This window comes from Glycine soja, chromosome 13, assembly GCF_004193775.1.
Source record: "Glycine soja cultivar W05 chromosome 13, ASM419377v2, whole genome shotgun sequence".
NCBI classification, from domain to species: domain Eukaryota; kingdom Viridiplantae; phylum Streptophyta; class Magnoliopsida; order Fabales; family Fabaceae; genus Glycine; species Glycine soja.
This window is the reverse complement of record NC_041014.1, coordinates 23,155,760-23,171,489: the sequence shown is the minus strand read 5'-3', so window position 1 is coordinate 23,171,489 and position 15,730 is coordinate 23,155,760. Positions and strand designations below refer to the sequence as shown.

Below are 15,730 nucleotides of genomic sequence, written 5' to 3'. Positions count from 1 at the left end.
GATATCAAAATCAAACACATAGATATCAAGAACTTAAATACAAATGATTTTCACCATACCGTGATAATCAAATTTACATTTTCTAAATGAAACATCTGTACAAATAAAAACAACCACAAGCTAACAAAGTTAAATTTTGCATGGACAAATTCTTTTCAACTAAAACACAAATTTTAAAATTTCTTTACATTAATCATTTCACTGTATCTTTCAACATAGATATCAAGAACTTACTTAAATAGAAATGAATTACACCATACCTTGATATTTTACATTTTCTAATTGAAATGTTTATACAAATGAAACAACCACAAGCTTAAGTCAAATTTTGCATGGACAAATTTCCTTCCACCTAAATCACAAATTTTAAAAATCTCTTACTAATTATATATAACTAATATTCTTTCAACGGAATTGGAAGATGTAACAGGCCATTGCTATATTGTAACGCATGTACGCCAAGCCACGGTACAGTAAAATTTGGCACTGACAAATTCCTTCCTCATCAAAAAAGAATTTTATTAACATGTGAACATAAGCTCACATATCAGATAATAACTGACTAACACAAATACTACACCCGAACTTCGCCAAAATGCCTAGACAGGTATACGTCTTTCCGTATGGAATAGTGGATTTTATAATAAAATATCAAGTCATTGTTGTCTCTTCTCAGCAATGTGGGACTTCATCACTAGTACTTCTGCAACATCCACCAAATAGCCTTTCTCTTATATTTTTATATTAACCAAATGTTATTCTTGTGCTAACGTTGGATCACGGATTCATGACCCAGTAAAACACGACTAATATTAACCACAGAATCTAACTTTCCATTCTGGTTTCTTGTTGCGTAGCACTTATAATTTTGAGCAATTGAGGCTGAATATTATTGCTCTTTGTGGAAGAGAGACAATAATTCATGGACCCTTTTGAACCGAAATCTACTCACCATTTCTGGCCCCCTCTCAAATCCGTTCAAGAGTTCTTTCCTATTCAATATTCCACAACCTAGTGACGCGTTAAAGATTTGGTAGAACAGCCTGAGAAATTGAAGAATGAGTGAGTGTCATATGAGACGATCAACAATTCATAATCCCAGATTCCAGAAACCATTATGGATTCAAGCTAAACCTAATATATCTGATTAACTGATTCCCTTAACATTTAATTAATGGTGGTGAGATTACTGCTTGGCAGCACACTCTTCATCCTCCTTTAGTTCTCTATATAGCTGAACATTAAAGAGACATGCTTAGGCAGAACTTTAGAGTTGACTTGGGGAGCGAAGTTCACTTTTCTCCTTGGGATAAAGTAGGTATACATATACTAGTGGAATACTGCTGATTGCAATGCACAGTACAAATATACGAGAACCAACCAAGGAACCTTGTTGCTACTGAATTATGGATACGATCCAGCATGACTCTGTAACAGTGTCGTGGTAGAGATATGATTAGATACATAGACATATTTTAAGCATGCTTCTTGGACAATCGTGAGTTATTCACACTTGCACATTTCAAAGACCATTGTAATAAATTTAGCTAAACCCCATATATCTGATTAATTGATTCTCTTATAATATTCAATTAATAGTGATTACTGCTTGGGAGCACTCTTCATCCTCCTTTAGTCCTCTATATAGTTAAACGTTTAAGTGTTAAGAACCAACCAAGGAACCTGGTTGCTACTGATATGGAGCACAGATACAATCCAGCATGGCAGTTTTATTAGGTAGAAATAGACACATTTATAGCTTAACTGATGATTAGCTACATAGATATATGTTAAAGCATGCTGCTTTTAGATTCACATTAGATATATAGGATTTATACATTTTAACTTAAACGAATAAAAAAATGGTAACTCATCACAACAGTAGTAGTTACCAGTAGTCTTTACAAGAACACTCTCCATTACTAAAATGGTGGAAACGGCTCCTATCCCTTATTATTATATCACAATCATAAACCTTGGAGATCATTTTACTTGCTTGGTGACAATCTTTACAAACCCTCAGATTCTTGGTGACACGAAGGGTCTCTCCTCGTTTGGTCTTCAACAAACCATAAGCAATTGCAAGTTTTTCACTATGGTAGAACAGGGGATTCTCCCTTTCCTCCTCAACAAGATCATGCAACACACCATCAGTATCAGGAACATAACCAACCACCCTAATTGATTCCAACATCTCATAAATCTTGGCATATATAGCCTCAGCCAGGGGATGATCCCTCCCCCCGGCAACAAATTCATTCACTACACCCTCCATTTCAATCATTGAAAATCCTGGTTCCTTCTTCACTCCCCTATCATCCATCAATTTCCTCACACCAGCAACTTGTTCCCATTTTCCACAACTAGCATACATATTACCTAGTATCACATAACGTCCACTATTTTCAGGATCTAGTTCAATCACTCTATTACCAACCTCCTCCCCCAATTCCAAATTCCCATGAATTCTACAAGCTCCAAGAAGGGCACCCAAGACAGCAGCATCAGGACTCATAGGCATCTCATCTATGACCTTTTTCGCTTCCTCTAGCCTTCCAGCTCTAGCAAGCAAATCAACCATGCAACCATAATGCTCCTTGGTGGGATCAATGCCATGAACATCAACCATGTAACGAAAGTAATACCACCCTTCCTCAACCAAACCTGAATGAGCACAAGCTGTGAGAACGTTCACAAAAGTGATGCTGTCAGGCGCAACCATTGCTTCTTCCTCCATCTCCTTAAAAAGCCTAATAGCATCCTCTCCTTTGCCATGCATTGCAAACCCCCCGATCATGCAATTCCATGAAGAAACTCTTTTTACTTTCAACCCACAAAACACATGAAACGCCTTGTCCAAACAACCACACTTGCAATACATATCGATAATAGTTGTGGCAAGTTTTGAATCCAAGACAATCCCAGTTTTCTCAACATATTTATGTATCCACATCCCTTGCTCTAGAGCTCCCACTCCCGTGCAAGCAGAGAGCATTGTGGCAGCCACAAACCTATCCAACTCCATCTTCTTCTCCACCCTCATCCTTCGAAACAAAGCAAACGCCTCGCGAAATCGGTTTCCCTTGACAAAACAAGCAATCATGGCGTTCCAAGAAACAGAATTCTTCTTGCAAGGCATGAGCTCAAAAACGCGAAAAGCCTCGTCAACGAGTCCCCACTGAGAGTACCCGGAAACAAGACTAGTCCAAGATACGACATTAGGATCAGACATGGTACAAAACACTCTCCTAGCATCATCCAAGGAACCAAAAGCGAAATACACGTGAATCAAGTTGTTGAGAGCGTAGGTGTCCCCTCCAAACCCGAATTTAAGAACGTGTGCATGAAGCTGTTTTGCTTCTTCCTCAAGTTTACATGCCCTTATGAGAGAGGGGAAGGTGAAAGCGTTGGGCGTGACGCAATGTTGTAACATGTGGGAGTAGAAGAGGAGGGAAAGGGAAGGGGTTTGGGAGAGGGAGAAGAAGGCTTTGAAGAGAGTGTTATAGAGGAAGGTGTCTGGGTTGGGAAGAGTGGTGAAGAGTTTGAGGGCGTAGTTGATGTCTCCGTGCTTGGAGAGGGAGCAGAAGGTGAAGATGCGAGACATGGCGTGGTTGTTCGTGGAGAGTCCCAAACGGAGGAGGAGGGAATGCTGTTGCTTCACTTCGGCCATGCTTGAACATGCCCAAGGTGGAGGAACCCAACAACTACTCATTTCACCTCAGAACGATGCACACCTTATCTACTTTTTTCATTATTTATAATATTCTGTGTTTTCCTTTTCTTTTTTCTTGCCTCGTCAAAAGTAAAAAATATTTTCTCAATTCTTTTAAATTCCTGTATAAAAAAGTGTTATATACTGGCGAGAAGCCTTTCGGATACACGGACTCATACTCTAATAATTTTGGTGATCATTACTAAATTTTTTATTCAGAAAACTAAATTTATCATTCAAACTGGAAAATGGAATTTATAAAGGATGCACATACAGCGACAAAAATGAGTAACAGATAAAATTAACCCACCAACCATCGAAAAGCAAGGTATAGAAAAAGATAAGGTAATGATAAAATGAAGAAAGGTCCAACCTTTTGTCTTGTTGGACTGCGAGAACTCAGATACTATAACAAAAACACATACACCGATATTCAAACCTCATGATACATCGGTAAAAATAACGTGACAGTTCCAGTCAGAATGAGCAACAAACATAATGATAATTTTATTGACAACGTAAATGAAAAAACAAAGATAATTACTGAAGAAAAATCAAAGATAATTACTTAAGAAAAATCAAAGATAATAATATATAAATTGAACATAATAAATTGATAGTGATTAATTGTGAAGTAGAAAATTAAAGAAATTGTTTAATACCCTAAGGTATTGGATTAACAACATTAATGAAAATATAAATAAAATAAAATTGAAACAAAAAAAGTCATGAACTTTAGGCATGGTGATTCAAACCGGGAGGTCTTCATCCCACATAACTTGTTTCCTAAATATGACCTCCCAGACATGTTTGTCAAACCTAAAGAAGAACATGACTTCATCTCCTGCCATTAAATTATTTTCACAGAGGTATTGAAACCATGGATCTGCAACAGATGGCAGACCATTGTGCACGGTGATCTGTCATTGGTTTCGTGTGCCATTTGGAAGCTGAACAGGAACAATTTTTTTTGATCCAAACAAAAAATTTAAAGTTGTTGCTGGAAGAACCTACATTGAAACCAAAACAGTGATTATACAACCATTCAAAGTGATCAACAGTGAATGTAATTTGAAAATGATATTTGAAGTAAGAGAAGATGGGAACCAAAAAATAAAAACATCATTGAGTGGGTAACAAACTCCTACCAAAGGGTTGGTATGTTCGATCATGTCTTGGGTGACATCAGCGGTAAAGATGTGCCTTCTGGTTGTAACAACCGACCTTTGACATGTCTGTCTAAGGATAGGTCCCATGATGTCGACTTCCAAAGAAGTATCTTTAGAGGCTGCAAAAAATCGGATAATGACACTGTCATTAATGTCGTGGGTTCTTCTAAACTCTTTCAGCCCATCAGCAAAAAAACATCGAGTGCCACATTTGTGCACCCTAATAAAATGCTTGGTTCCATTGTAGTCAAATAAAACATAAGTTGGGTAATATGGCCTCCATTGACTATGGTAACTCAATGGAACTTCAATGATGTTCTGCACAGAAACATGAAAACATTAGGCAATCACAATTTTTTTATTTGGAATAAGAGAAAAGGAAAAGTGGTTGGGATTGTTAATGTTGACCTTCTGAACACGAAATGCTGCTGTAAATCGTGTTCTTGCCATCATATTTGATGGGCCCTATAGCACAACATTGAATGTAATTAGTTTCAAAACAAAATAGGAAAGCAACATATACGAAAGGACAAAAATCGATTCCAAAATGCAAACAACGTATAATGAAGTAATACATAAATATACATAAAGATTGATGATTGGAATGTTAAAAGAAAGAAAAGAAGTTAAACATAAATAAGAAAGAAAAGAATAAGGATTAGAATGTTAAAGAACTTACCGCATCAGAGAAGAATGATGATTGGGTACTCATACTGTTAAGGATTGAGTGATGTTGTTGGAGAAATGAGAAAAGAAATGAGGAGAGCAAATGAGGAGAACTGTTGGTTATGATTTGATATGCTTGAGTTTTTGTAATTTGTATTGAATGGGCTTTAATTTGGAAACCGCTTATAATTCGGGAGTCTTTTACAATTCTCGTACCCGTTTTTTAATTTTGAAAATCCTAATTAATAATTAGGAAGCTTTAAGAATTCCCGTACTGGTTTTCCTTCATAATGGTAAAAACAATGATTAGCATTGATAACGGTGAAAATATACTAATATATTAATTAATTGTGAGGCTTTAACAATTCCCGTACTGGTTTTGCTTCATAATGGTAAAAATAATTATTAGCTTTGATAACGGTGAAAATACTAATAAATATATTAATTAATTGGGAAGCTTTAACAATTCCCGTACTGGTTTTCCTTCATAATGGTAAAAACAATTATTAGCTTTGATAACGGTGAAAATACTAATAAATATTAATTAATTGTGAGGCTTTAACAATTCTCGTATTGGTTTTCTTTATAATGGTGAAAATAATTATTAGTTTTGGTAATGGTGAAAATATTAATATATTAATTAATTGGGAGGCTTTAATGGTGAAAACAATTATTACCTTTCTGCCATGTGAAATATGATTAGACGTGTACAACACGAATTCCAATAGGATCTATTGTGGGGATATTGAACATTTTACACGGTACCTTGAAAACTAAGTCACCATTGATATGAAGCTTTAAATTGGATGTGACTGTCCTACTTCGCAACCTGCAACCACATCAAAGTATGACCTTCCATATTCAAAAATTCAAAATTCAAATCCGTTATTAAAATAACACTTAATGACTGTTTTCGAAAATAAAAACACATAAATGTTTTGACGAAATTGAATGATAATACAATAAAATGAAAATGAATTTAATAGTAATTACAAATAAATTACAAAAAAAAAAGTGATAGCAAAGTCGTCAGGTATAGGACCAAAATTGAAAATCAAAACGCAAGAAATATGGGTATAAGAAATGACAAAGTAATAATAATAAAAATAACAAAGTTGATCCTCTTAGCAAGTCATTCAGAAGTGAATTATGACAGTCTCCAAATGGGGATTTCTTTGCAAGATATGAGTACAAATTGATGCAGACGTGGCATTATGATGAAGAATTGATATGAACACTAAGATGGACAACAAAATTTAAGCAAAAATATAACTGAGACTTCAAATAATAATTTAACCAAATCCATCTACAACACATGATTGACAATAAAAATGTAAGCCTATGTGAGCGGCAAATCAGAAGATAAAAAAAAGTAAGTACATGATATACATGGTGTACCAAAAGATAAAATAAGAATAAAATATGCTAAGGTCCAGGTTGTGTGATGTATCCAATCAAACAGATCTGCACAATCGCCAACATGGAAATGAAAATAAAGTTATGAAGGTTTGCCTCGCAAGTCGCTCATAACGCAAACATTGCAATCATGGAGATCGAAGGTCTTTAAAAATGTAAGCTTGTGTCTTGCAATACATCAGAAAACCAAGATGGAATACAATTGTAACCGTTTGACTTGAAATACATCAAAACATGAAAAAAAGGCAACAATTTGCTAAAACATGAAGAAAACAATAATGTGGACACCATATAACAATAAAATGAACAAAACATGTTGGGAAACTTGCAGAACGGACATCAACAAAGCATGGTGAAGGCCTTCTTTCTAGGACATCTTTGCAGAACAAACATGAACATTTAAGCAATTAAAAGAGAATTAAAAAACAAACTTGTAGTTAGGTTTGTGGGACAGTGTTAACGACCTTTATTGTGCTTCACTTATCGTTTTTGCCTTCTTTGTTGTTCTCGACTTTCATGCGACCAAATAAAAACATGTATGTAATGAGTTGCTAAGAAGGTTGTTCATGATGCAGATGCAACACGAAAAGGTAAATTAACGAAAACTCATATACCCTAACAAAAATTCATACACCGATATACATCAAAAAACGAAAATTAGAATTATGACAGTCTCCAAATGGGGATTTCTTTGCAAGATATGAGTACAAATTGATGCACACGTCACATTATGATGAAGAACTGACATGAACACTAAGATGGACAACAAAATTTTAAAAAAATATAACTGAGACTTCAAATAATAATTTAACCAAATCCATCTACAACACAGGATTGACAATAAAAATGTAAGCCTATGTGAGCGGCAAATCAGAAGACCAAAAAAAGTAAGTACATGATATACATGGTGTACCAAAAGATAAAATAAGAATAAAATATGCTAAGGTCTAAGGTTGTGTGATGTATCCAGTCAAACAGATTTGCACAATCGCCAACATGGAAATGAAAATAAAGTTATGAAAGTTTGCCTCGCAAGTTGCTCAGAACGCAAACATTGCAAACATGGAGATCGAAGGTCTTTAAAAATGTAAGCTTGTGTCTTGCAATACATCAGAAAACCAAAATGGAATACAATTGAAACCGTTTGACTTGTAATACATCAAAACATGAAAAAAGGGAACAATATGCTTAAACATGAAGAAAACAATAATGTGGCCACCATATAACAATAAAATGAACAAAACATGTTGGGAAACTTGCAGAACGGACATCAAAAAAGCATGGTGAAGGCCTTCTTTCTAGGACATCTTTGCAGAACAAACATGAACATTTAAGTAATTAAAAGAGAATTAAAAAACAAACCTGTATGTAATGAGTTTGTGGGACAGTGTTAACGGCCTTTATTGTGCTTCACCTATCGTTTTTGCCTTCTTTGTTGTTCTCGACCATCATGAAATCAAATAAAAACGTGTATGTAATGAGTTGCTAAGAAGGTTGTTCATGATGCAGATGAACATCAAGCGGCAACAATGTGTGACAGACAAAATTAACCCACCAAAAATCGCAAAGCAAGGTATAGGAAAAGATAAACTAATGATAAAATGAACAAAGGTCCAACCTTTTGTCTTGTTGGACTGCGAAAACTCAGAATAAATTACAAAAACACATACACTGATATTCAAACCTCATGATACATGGCAAACCAAGCTGAATACGAATTCCAGGCTTAATAAAAGCGTGAGAGCAAATCAAAACAGGAGAGAATTCAAAACCCACAATCCAAAAGGCACAACGGAAATGGAAAATGGAAAACTGGAAAGGCGTGTAGCAATGGAAAGCGTGAAACATCGAAAAGAGTGAAAAATTAGAAAACGCGCATTGGTAACTGAAGGGGTACGCAGAAAACGACGAAAACAATTAATGGCAAGTGAAAAGACATTTCTTCTTGGCTTTCAGAAAGACAAATACCATAACAAAAAATGGTTTGTTTGACACAGATCTGAACAAAGAAAACATGGTTGGCTAGTAAATGAAAAAAAATGAACAACCCTAAAAATCCATTTGCTGTTCAGAGAACTGAGAAAACCACAAAAAAGTAGTAAATGATGCAGATGCAAAATGAACAACAAACAACGATGAAATTGTGAGGGCCTTGTTTGTATCATGATAGATGAAGATGATAGATGATGATATATAAATATATAAACATATATAACCAAATGAAACACATGAAACCAATGGACATCAGGGAAATCAAAAAGAAGTTATGTACATTTTTTTTTATCGCAACTCATTGAGAAAAAAAGCATTGCAAACCACGCAAGATCAAAACACAACAAAAGCCCACAAAAATTGATCATGACAACAATCCAAAGAGAAAGATAGAAAAGCTGGGTAAACGAAAACATACCGTTCATTGTCGTTCTTCAGTAATCATCTTTGTCGGCTTCTTTGTCATTCTCGACCAACATGAACAAAGGTTGAAGCTTTCTTGTTGCGATGAAACAAAAAACCACAGAAAGGTAGTAAATGATGCACATACAACATCAAAACCTAACAAAAAAAGGTCGAACCTTTTGTACTAATCATAAAAAATGAACGAAGATTGAAGCTTTATTGTTGCGATGAAACAAAAAACCACAGAAAGGTAGTAAATGATACACATGCAACATCAAAACCGAACAATAAAAGGTTGAACCTTTTGTACTAATCATAAAAAATGAACAAAGGTTGAAGCTTTCTTGTTGCGATGAATCAAAAAACCACAAAAAGGTAGTAAATAATGCACATGCAACATCAAAACCCAACAAAGCCCGAACAAAATGGTACATAACAACAAACCACCCAAGAAAATCGAAAAGCTTCGTATACAACACAACAAACTCATGATAATGTGGTGAAAAAAATTGAACCTTTCGGCTTGAAATACCATCATACATGCCGAACCAAGCCGAAAACGAACATCAAACAACGTTTATGAACAAAAAGGTAGAAGTTTTTGCTTTCTTTTTGTGCTGCTATATAACAACCAACCACCCAAGAAAAATCCATTAGCTTCGTATACAAAACAACAAACTCATGATAAAATACAAAAAGGTCGAACCTTTTGGCTTGAAAAATCGAAAAGCTCCGTACACAAAACCACAAACTCATGATAAAATACAAAAAGGTCGGACCTTTTGGTTTGAAATACCATCGTAGAGGCCGAGCCAAGCCGAAAACAAAAAACAAAAATGAGGAAGAAAGACAATGAAAAATGGAAACCATGGAGAGGAAATCCAAACGGGAGAGAATTTAGAGGTCACAATGCAAATGGAAATCGGAAAAATGCAAAGGCGTGAACACTGCAGAGCCAAGGCCAACTCGAAAAGACAAAACAATAAGTGTAGCGTTGGTGGAAACGAAAAAATGAGGGAGGCCAATGCACGTACACACAAAATGACAGAAACAATAAATGCAGTGTGATAAGACGTTTTTGGGCGGGAATGAGGATGACTCACAGTGCGACACGTAAGCCCTGGCAATGCCACGTAGGCATTGCCAGGGCCTTGTTTGTATCATGATAGATGATTATTTTCTTTTCTTTCTAAAAAGTGATAGAATTGGAAAATAGTCTTAATATTACTAGACAAGAAAACAATGATTAACACTGGGCTGCCAACTGAAACCTCCTACCCAGAAGAATTATTATATAAATAAATTATCCATAAACAATTTTGCCTTCAATTAAATGCACACAGAAGGTCTAAAATAATTTAGTAGGTTACATAAATTATTGGAAATCTCTTGTTATATATATTTATTTTTATGGATAAAAAATTAAACACGATAAAATCTCTAAGTTGTCCACCAAATAATATTTTAGTGATATCAAGAGAAATTAAACTCATATCCATGTAAATAAAGGATAACAACATGCTCTTCTTTTTAAATACTATATTACTAATATTTCTCTTATCCATATATTGATAAAATGCTACTTGATTATTGGTGAAAGAGTGACAAAACAAAAGCGAAATATGAATATGCCTAAAGATATAATGTGAAAGAAAAAAGAGAAAGTGAGAAATGAAGAAGGTTGATTGAATATTTTAAAAAATGATTGGTCATATTAATATTGATGTTAATGTTTTTAATTATATAAAAATAGATATCTATTGCATACTTTTAAGACTAAAATATTAATTATTAATAAGATTTAGTTCAATTTGGTTGAGAATAAATAAATGCATAAGCTGATCTAAGCACACTGTCTATGATATTACTAAAATATTAATTTATTAAAAAAAAATAATTGGATGAGATGCGATGGGATGAGATGACCGGTAGGAACCAATTGAAAAAAAAAAAGCAAAATAAAAAATGAAATGAAAGCTAACTACCGAACAACCACAAACATTGTTGTGGAGAAGAGAGAAAGCAAGCTGAATGGAGGTGTTGCAGTTGCTGGCTTCCGATTTTACCCTCCGCCATTCCCTTTCCAAGCCCACCGTCTCCCTTCCTCCCACTCACTCACTCTCCGTCGTCGTGTTCCGGCGGCGGAGATCACCCTGCGGCGGGCGGTGGTGGGCTCCGCGAGCATGCGCGGTGGAGGTGTCGGAGTCGGAGGGAGGGAAGATGGTGATGGAGCTGGTGGGAGCCTTCAACGAGTTGACGGAGAGAATGAACGTGCTGTCGACGAGCTCTTCGCGTCTTCTGTTTAAGTGCCTCAAACTCTCCATCCCCATCTTGCAGAGCTCTCCTCTCGCTCCCGATGGCCGTTCCCCTCTCTCCAAAGCCTTATCCGTCGCCTTGCTCCTCGCTGATCTCCAAGTTAGTTCATACTACTACTTTTGAAATTCTTTCTATCTTCATTCTAAATATTATTACTACTTTAGCTTATAGGATAGATCATAGATGTTTAATTTTTATATTATTAAAATTCTTAATTGTTGACACTTTCTTTTAAAAAAGAACAAACTGAAATTCAATTCAGATACAGTGATAAAAGAAGGTGTAAAGATTAAAAAAAAAAGTTTGAACTTTTTTGGCTAGTTATGGTGTTGTGTGTAAAATGCATTTCTAAATAAAGGAAAAGAAAGAATATTGAAAATTGAGAGTAGGAGTGGAAACCCATTTTCAAATTATGAATTCTAATTTATAACATGATTATATTTAATTTAAGTATTTCCCTAATTTTGAGCATCTCTGATACAAAAACTCAACTTGCATTCTTAACTCTCTTTTAGTATGTCCCTTGTTGTCGAGCATAGAATTTAAGAATACTCATTAATTTTTACTTTAATGGTAGAATTCAACTTTAGTTTTTATTTTATCTCTCCACTTACACAAGAATTCTCATTTTTACTTTAAAAATTGTTTTTAATGGTTAAGCAACCTTGCTTGTAATTGATTATATAAACAACTTCTTTAAGAACTCTAAAGGAATTTATTTGCTCCAATGATATTCTCAAATTGTTTAATTTTAAGAACCAACATAAGCAATTATTAAATCCGAGTTGCTCTTATAATTCTGTCCTTCCTTTTTTGTTGTCTTGTATGGGACATATTATTGTTATTTTCGTTGCTGTTTATTGTTTGTTTATAGTAAATGTGAATGCAGATGGATGCCGAGGTAATCTCTGCTGGGATATTCAGAGCAGTATTGGAGGCGGGTGAGTTGAGCATACATGAAATTCGGAATCAGATGGGTCTAGCCACTGCTCATTTGCTGCACGAGAGTTTGCGGGTGAATAATTTTCCATCCAGAATAGATGTTGTGGATGATGATAATGCTGCTGCATTGAGAAAGTTCTGCCTCACTTACTATGACATCAGGGCTTTGATTCTGGACCTGGCTTTGAAGCTTGACATGATGAGACACCTTGATTATCTGCCCAGATATCAGCAGCAGATTATTTCTATGCAGGTTATGAAGATACATGCTCCTCTTGCTCATGCTGTGGGAACTACCTACTTGTCACTGGAATTGGAAGATCTCTCGTTTCAGTACTTATTTCCTTATTCATATCTTTATGTGGATGCGTGGTTGCGAAGTCATGAGACTGGGGGTGTATCTCTTATTGACATCTACAAGGAGGAACTGCTCCGTAATCTAAAGGCTGATTCCTTGCTTGCTGAACTTGTGGATGATGTCTCGATCAAAGGTCGCTTTAAGAGTCGTTATAGCACAATGAAGAAGCTGTTGAAGGATGGTCGGAAGCCAGAAGATGTGAATGATGTACTTGGGATGCGAGTGATATTGAATCCTAAGGCTGGAGAGAATGCATTAGAGGCTGGAGAGAGAGCATGTTATAGGACTCATCAGATCATCCAATCTATGTGGAAGGAAATCCCTTATCGGACAAAGGATTATATTGCCAGGCCAAAAGCAAATGGATATAAAAGTTTGCATATGGCAGTTGATGTGAGTGAAAATGGTAAGACAAGACCATTGATGGAAATACAGATAAGAACAACTGAAATGGACAGGCTAGCAGTTGGTGGAACAGCTGCTCATTCATTATACAAGGCTGGCCTTACTGATCCTGAGGAGGTTAGTGTCTTCTTTCAAAATGAATATGAATGTCTATCACAGAAAATTGAAAGCAATTCCATCTAAAAACTAACTACATATGAGGGCATTGAACTTATTTTAATTCTTTTATCTTCTTGAGAGAACACAAAGAAGGGAACTGGCATTTATGTTTTAGTTGTTGATGCTCAGGCAAAGCGTCTGAAGACCATCATGTTGGCTGCAGCTGAATTGGCTGCGCTGCGCCTTAAAGATTTTCCAACAAGTACAAATCATAAAGGAATTGAAATTCACCAGAGGGATAGAGTGTTTCGCCTTCTTGACAAGAACGGAGACGGTAAAATTAGCATTGAGGAACTTACAGAAGTGATGGAGGAGCTTGGTGCACCAGCAGAAGATGCCCGAGAAATGATGCAGCTCCTTGACTCAAATAGTGATGGCTCCCTCAGTTCTGACGAATTCCATATGTTCCAAGAACAGGTGATTTGATATCTTGTGACAGATAGAATAAAATTTGATTTGTTCTTTGTTGTTAAGTGCATCTTCGTGCAGAATTCTTTTAAGTTATGTAGAGTTTCTTAATGATCCCATTATCAGATTACCAAAGCTTACTTTCACTATAAGTTCATGGTTAAGTTAGAACGTTTGGAGATTGTATATATTGATGCCTGATTGTCTTCCAGATTTCATAATTGGTCCAAACTACTACTATTTTTGGCCTGAATTCCCGATTGCTGCCATTTTTATGATATGATGCTGGTTGTACGCCAATGATGGAGATCAAGATAAATGCTTGCTAAATCCCGTCTCATTTGTTGTAACTTTGTTGTAGGTTGAGTTGGTGCGTAATTTAGAGGTCCGAGATGATCAATACAAGAAATTATTGGATGAGAAGCTTCATATGGCAGATGAGAGTGGTTTAATTCAAGTTTATAGTAAGGAGTTCGGCAACAGGCTTGCGAGCTAGTGCTTCATCCATTTGAAACGAATGACAGAACAAAACACACTCAATTTACTCCACTTGTGATATGATCATTAAGCTAGAGCCACGCGTAAGTGATGTAATTTCCATGTAAATTAATTAATGACAGAAATTCCAGAGATAAAGAAATTTGCAATATCTTATTTCTGACCTGTTGTTTTATAAGTTAATATTACCATAAACTGTACGCTCCTATAATGAGGATTAATGAACTCTGGTGATGGATAACTATACAAATGGTTCTAAGCATGCTTTATTGCTATTAATATTTTCACAAATCACAAGGCAATTACATTAACTTCTCTTAAGGTTAACATTCAGACAGATGAAACTCCATTTCTATTATCTTGAGTATTTCATCTAACCTAATTTTTTGAGAATTTGACTCAACTACAAAAAGTGAAAAGAAAAATTATGTTTACTAAAGTAAAAATGTTAAAAACTAAATCTACTAAAAAAATTGTTACTTTTCCTTTTTTAAAGGACAGCTCGCATCTTATAATAATAATAAGAAGAAGAACAAAAGAACATTGTATTTCATAATCTGTTTTCTGAGTGTGCTCACGGCACAGCAGGGAAAGTTTGTTGTTGATAGTTTAAATACAGTCATTACATTGGATTAGCTTTTTGGACAATCAACTAGCTACACTTTCAATGGACGCCACGCGAGTACCTAAAATTTGAGTTTGACCACCTTTGATGTTCAAGTTAGATAATCTTTCAAACCGAGTTGTAAGGAGTGTATGATCCCTGCTATAATGCAAAACATGGACGAAACGTGAGAGTCCCAGTAGCTAGCTACTGTGTTGAACTCTCCCCATCATGTCAGATACTGAACCAATAAGAACAGACAATGCGCTTGATCTTAGCCAAAAGGCCAAGAAGAATATGAGTTTCAACAAATAGAGAGGTGCATTCTATAGTAAACCATCAAGGCATTATTATCATTTCTCAGCGTTGTGGGACTTAGTCACTTGGTTCAACATTGGGCATTGAGTAACTTTTCTATCCTTATTGTCTTCGGATCGAATGACTGGTAGCACAGCTATCTTTTCATGCTTGTTGGTGCAAACACGGGTGATTTTGAGGAATGGGTGAGAATTGAAAAGAAAATCCATTCTTGCTCTGGGTCTGGCTGAAAGAGTGAACTGATAATTCCAATTCTCCAAAACTAAACAAAACAGAGTCTGGTTTGTGTTGAAAATCTTCAATCTTTCCACAGAGAAATCCATGGACACTACTGAATCGAAATTTACTCACTCTTTCTAGCC

At 35.5% G+C, this 15,730-nt stretch overlaps 2 protein-coding genes, 1 long non-coding RNA gene and 1 pseudogene across 4 annotated transcripts; 1 reads left to right on the top strand and 3 right to left on the bottom strand.

The window, feature by feature from the left end:
- Positions 1-1,784: 1,784 nt before the first annotated feature.
- LOC114381432 (pentatricopeptide repeat-containing protein At5g66520-like) lies at positions 1,785-3,743 on the bottom strand. Its single transcript, XM_028340681.1, has one exon. The coding sequence runs from the start codon at positions 3,710-3,712 to the stop codon at positions 1,889-1,891; it is 1,824 nt and encodes a 607-aa protein (XP_028196482.1). The 5' UTR covers positions 3,713-3,743; the 3' UTR covers positions 1,785-1,888.
- A 1,121-nt stretch (positions 3,744-4,864) lies between these two features.
- LOC114381002 lies at positions 4,865-9,068 on the bottom strand. 2 transcript variants are annotated; one of them, XR_003659915.1, is made up of 5 exons: positions 8,326-9,068; positions 6,313-6,376; positions 5,290-5,346; positions 5,101-5,199; positions 4,865-5,000 (listed from the first exon to the last, which is right to left on the bottom strand). It is a non-coding gene; the product is annotated as an uncharacterized LOC114381002 (long non-coding RNA). The 2 variants fall into 2 exon arrangements; XR_003659914.1 differs by having other exon boundaries at positions 4,865-5,199.
- A 2,323-nt stretch (positions 9,069-11,391) lies between these two features.
- Positions 11,392-14,607, top strand: LOC114382380 (probable GTP diphosphokinase CRSH, chloroplastic). Its single transcript, XM_028341757.1, has 4 exons — positions 11,392-11,775; positions 12,566-13,498; positions 13,670-13,957; positions 14,310-14,607. The coding sequence occupies exons 1-4, from the start codon at positions 11,392-11,394 to the stop codon at positions 14,442-14,444; spliced, it is 1,740 nt and encodes a 579-aa protein (XP_028197558.1). The 3' UTR covers positions 14,445-14,607.
- Positions 14,608-15,193: 586 nt separating this feature from the next.
- LOC114382892 lies at positions 15,194-15,348 on the bottom strand (annotated as a pseudogene).
- Between the last annotated feature and the right edge of the window lie 382 nt (positions 15,349-15,730).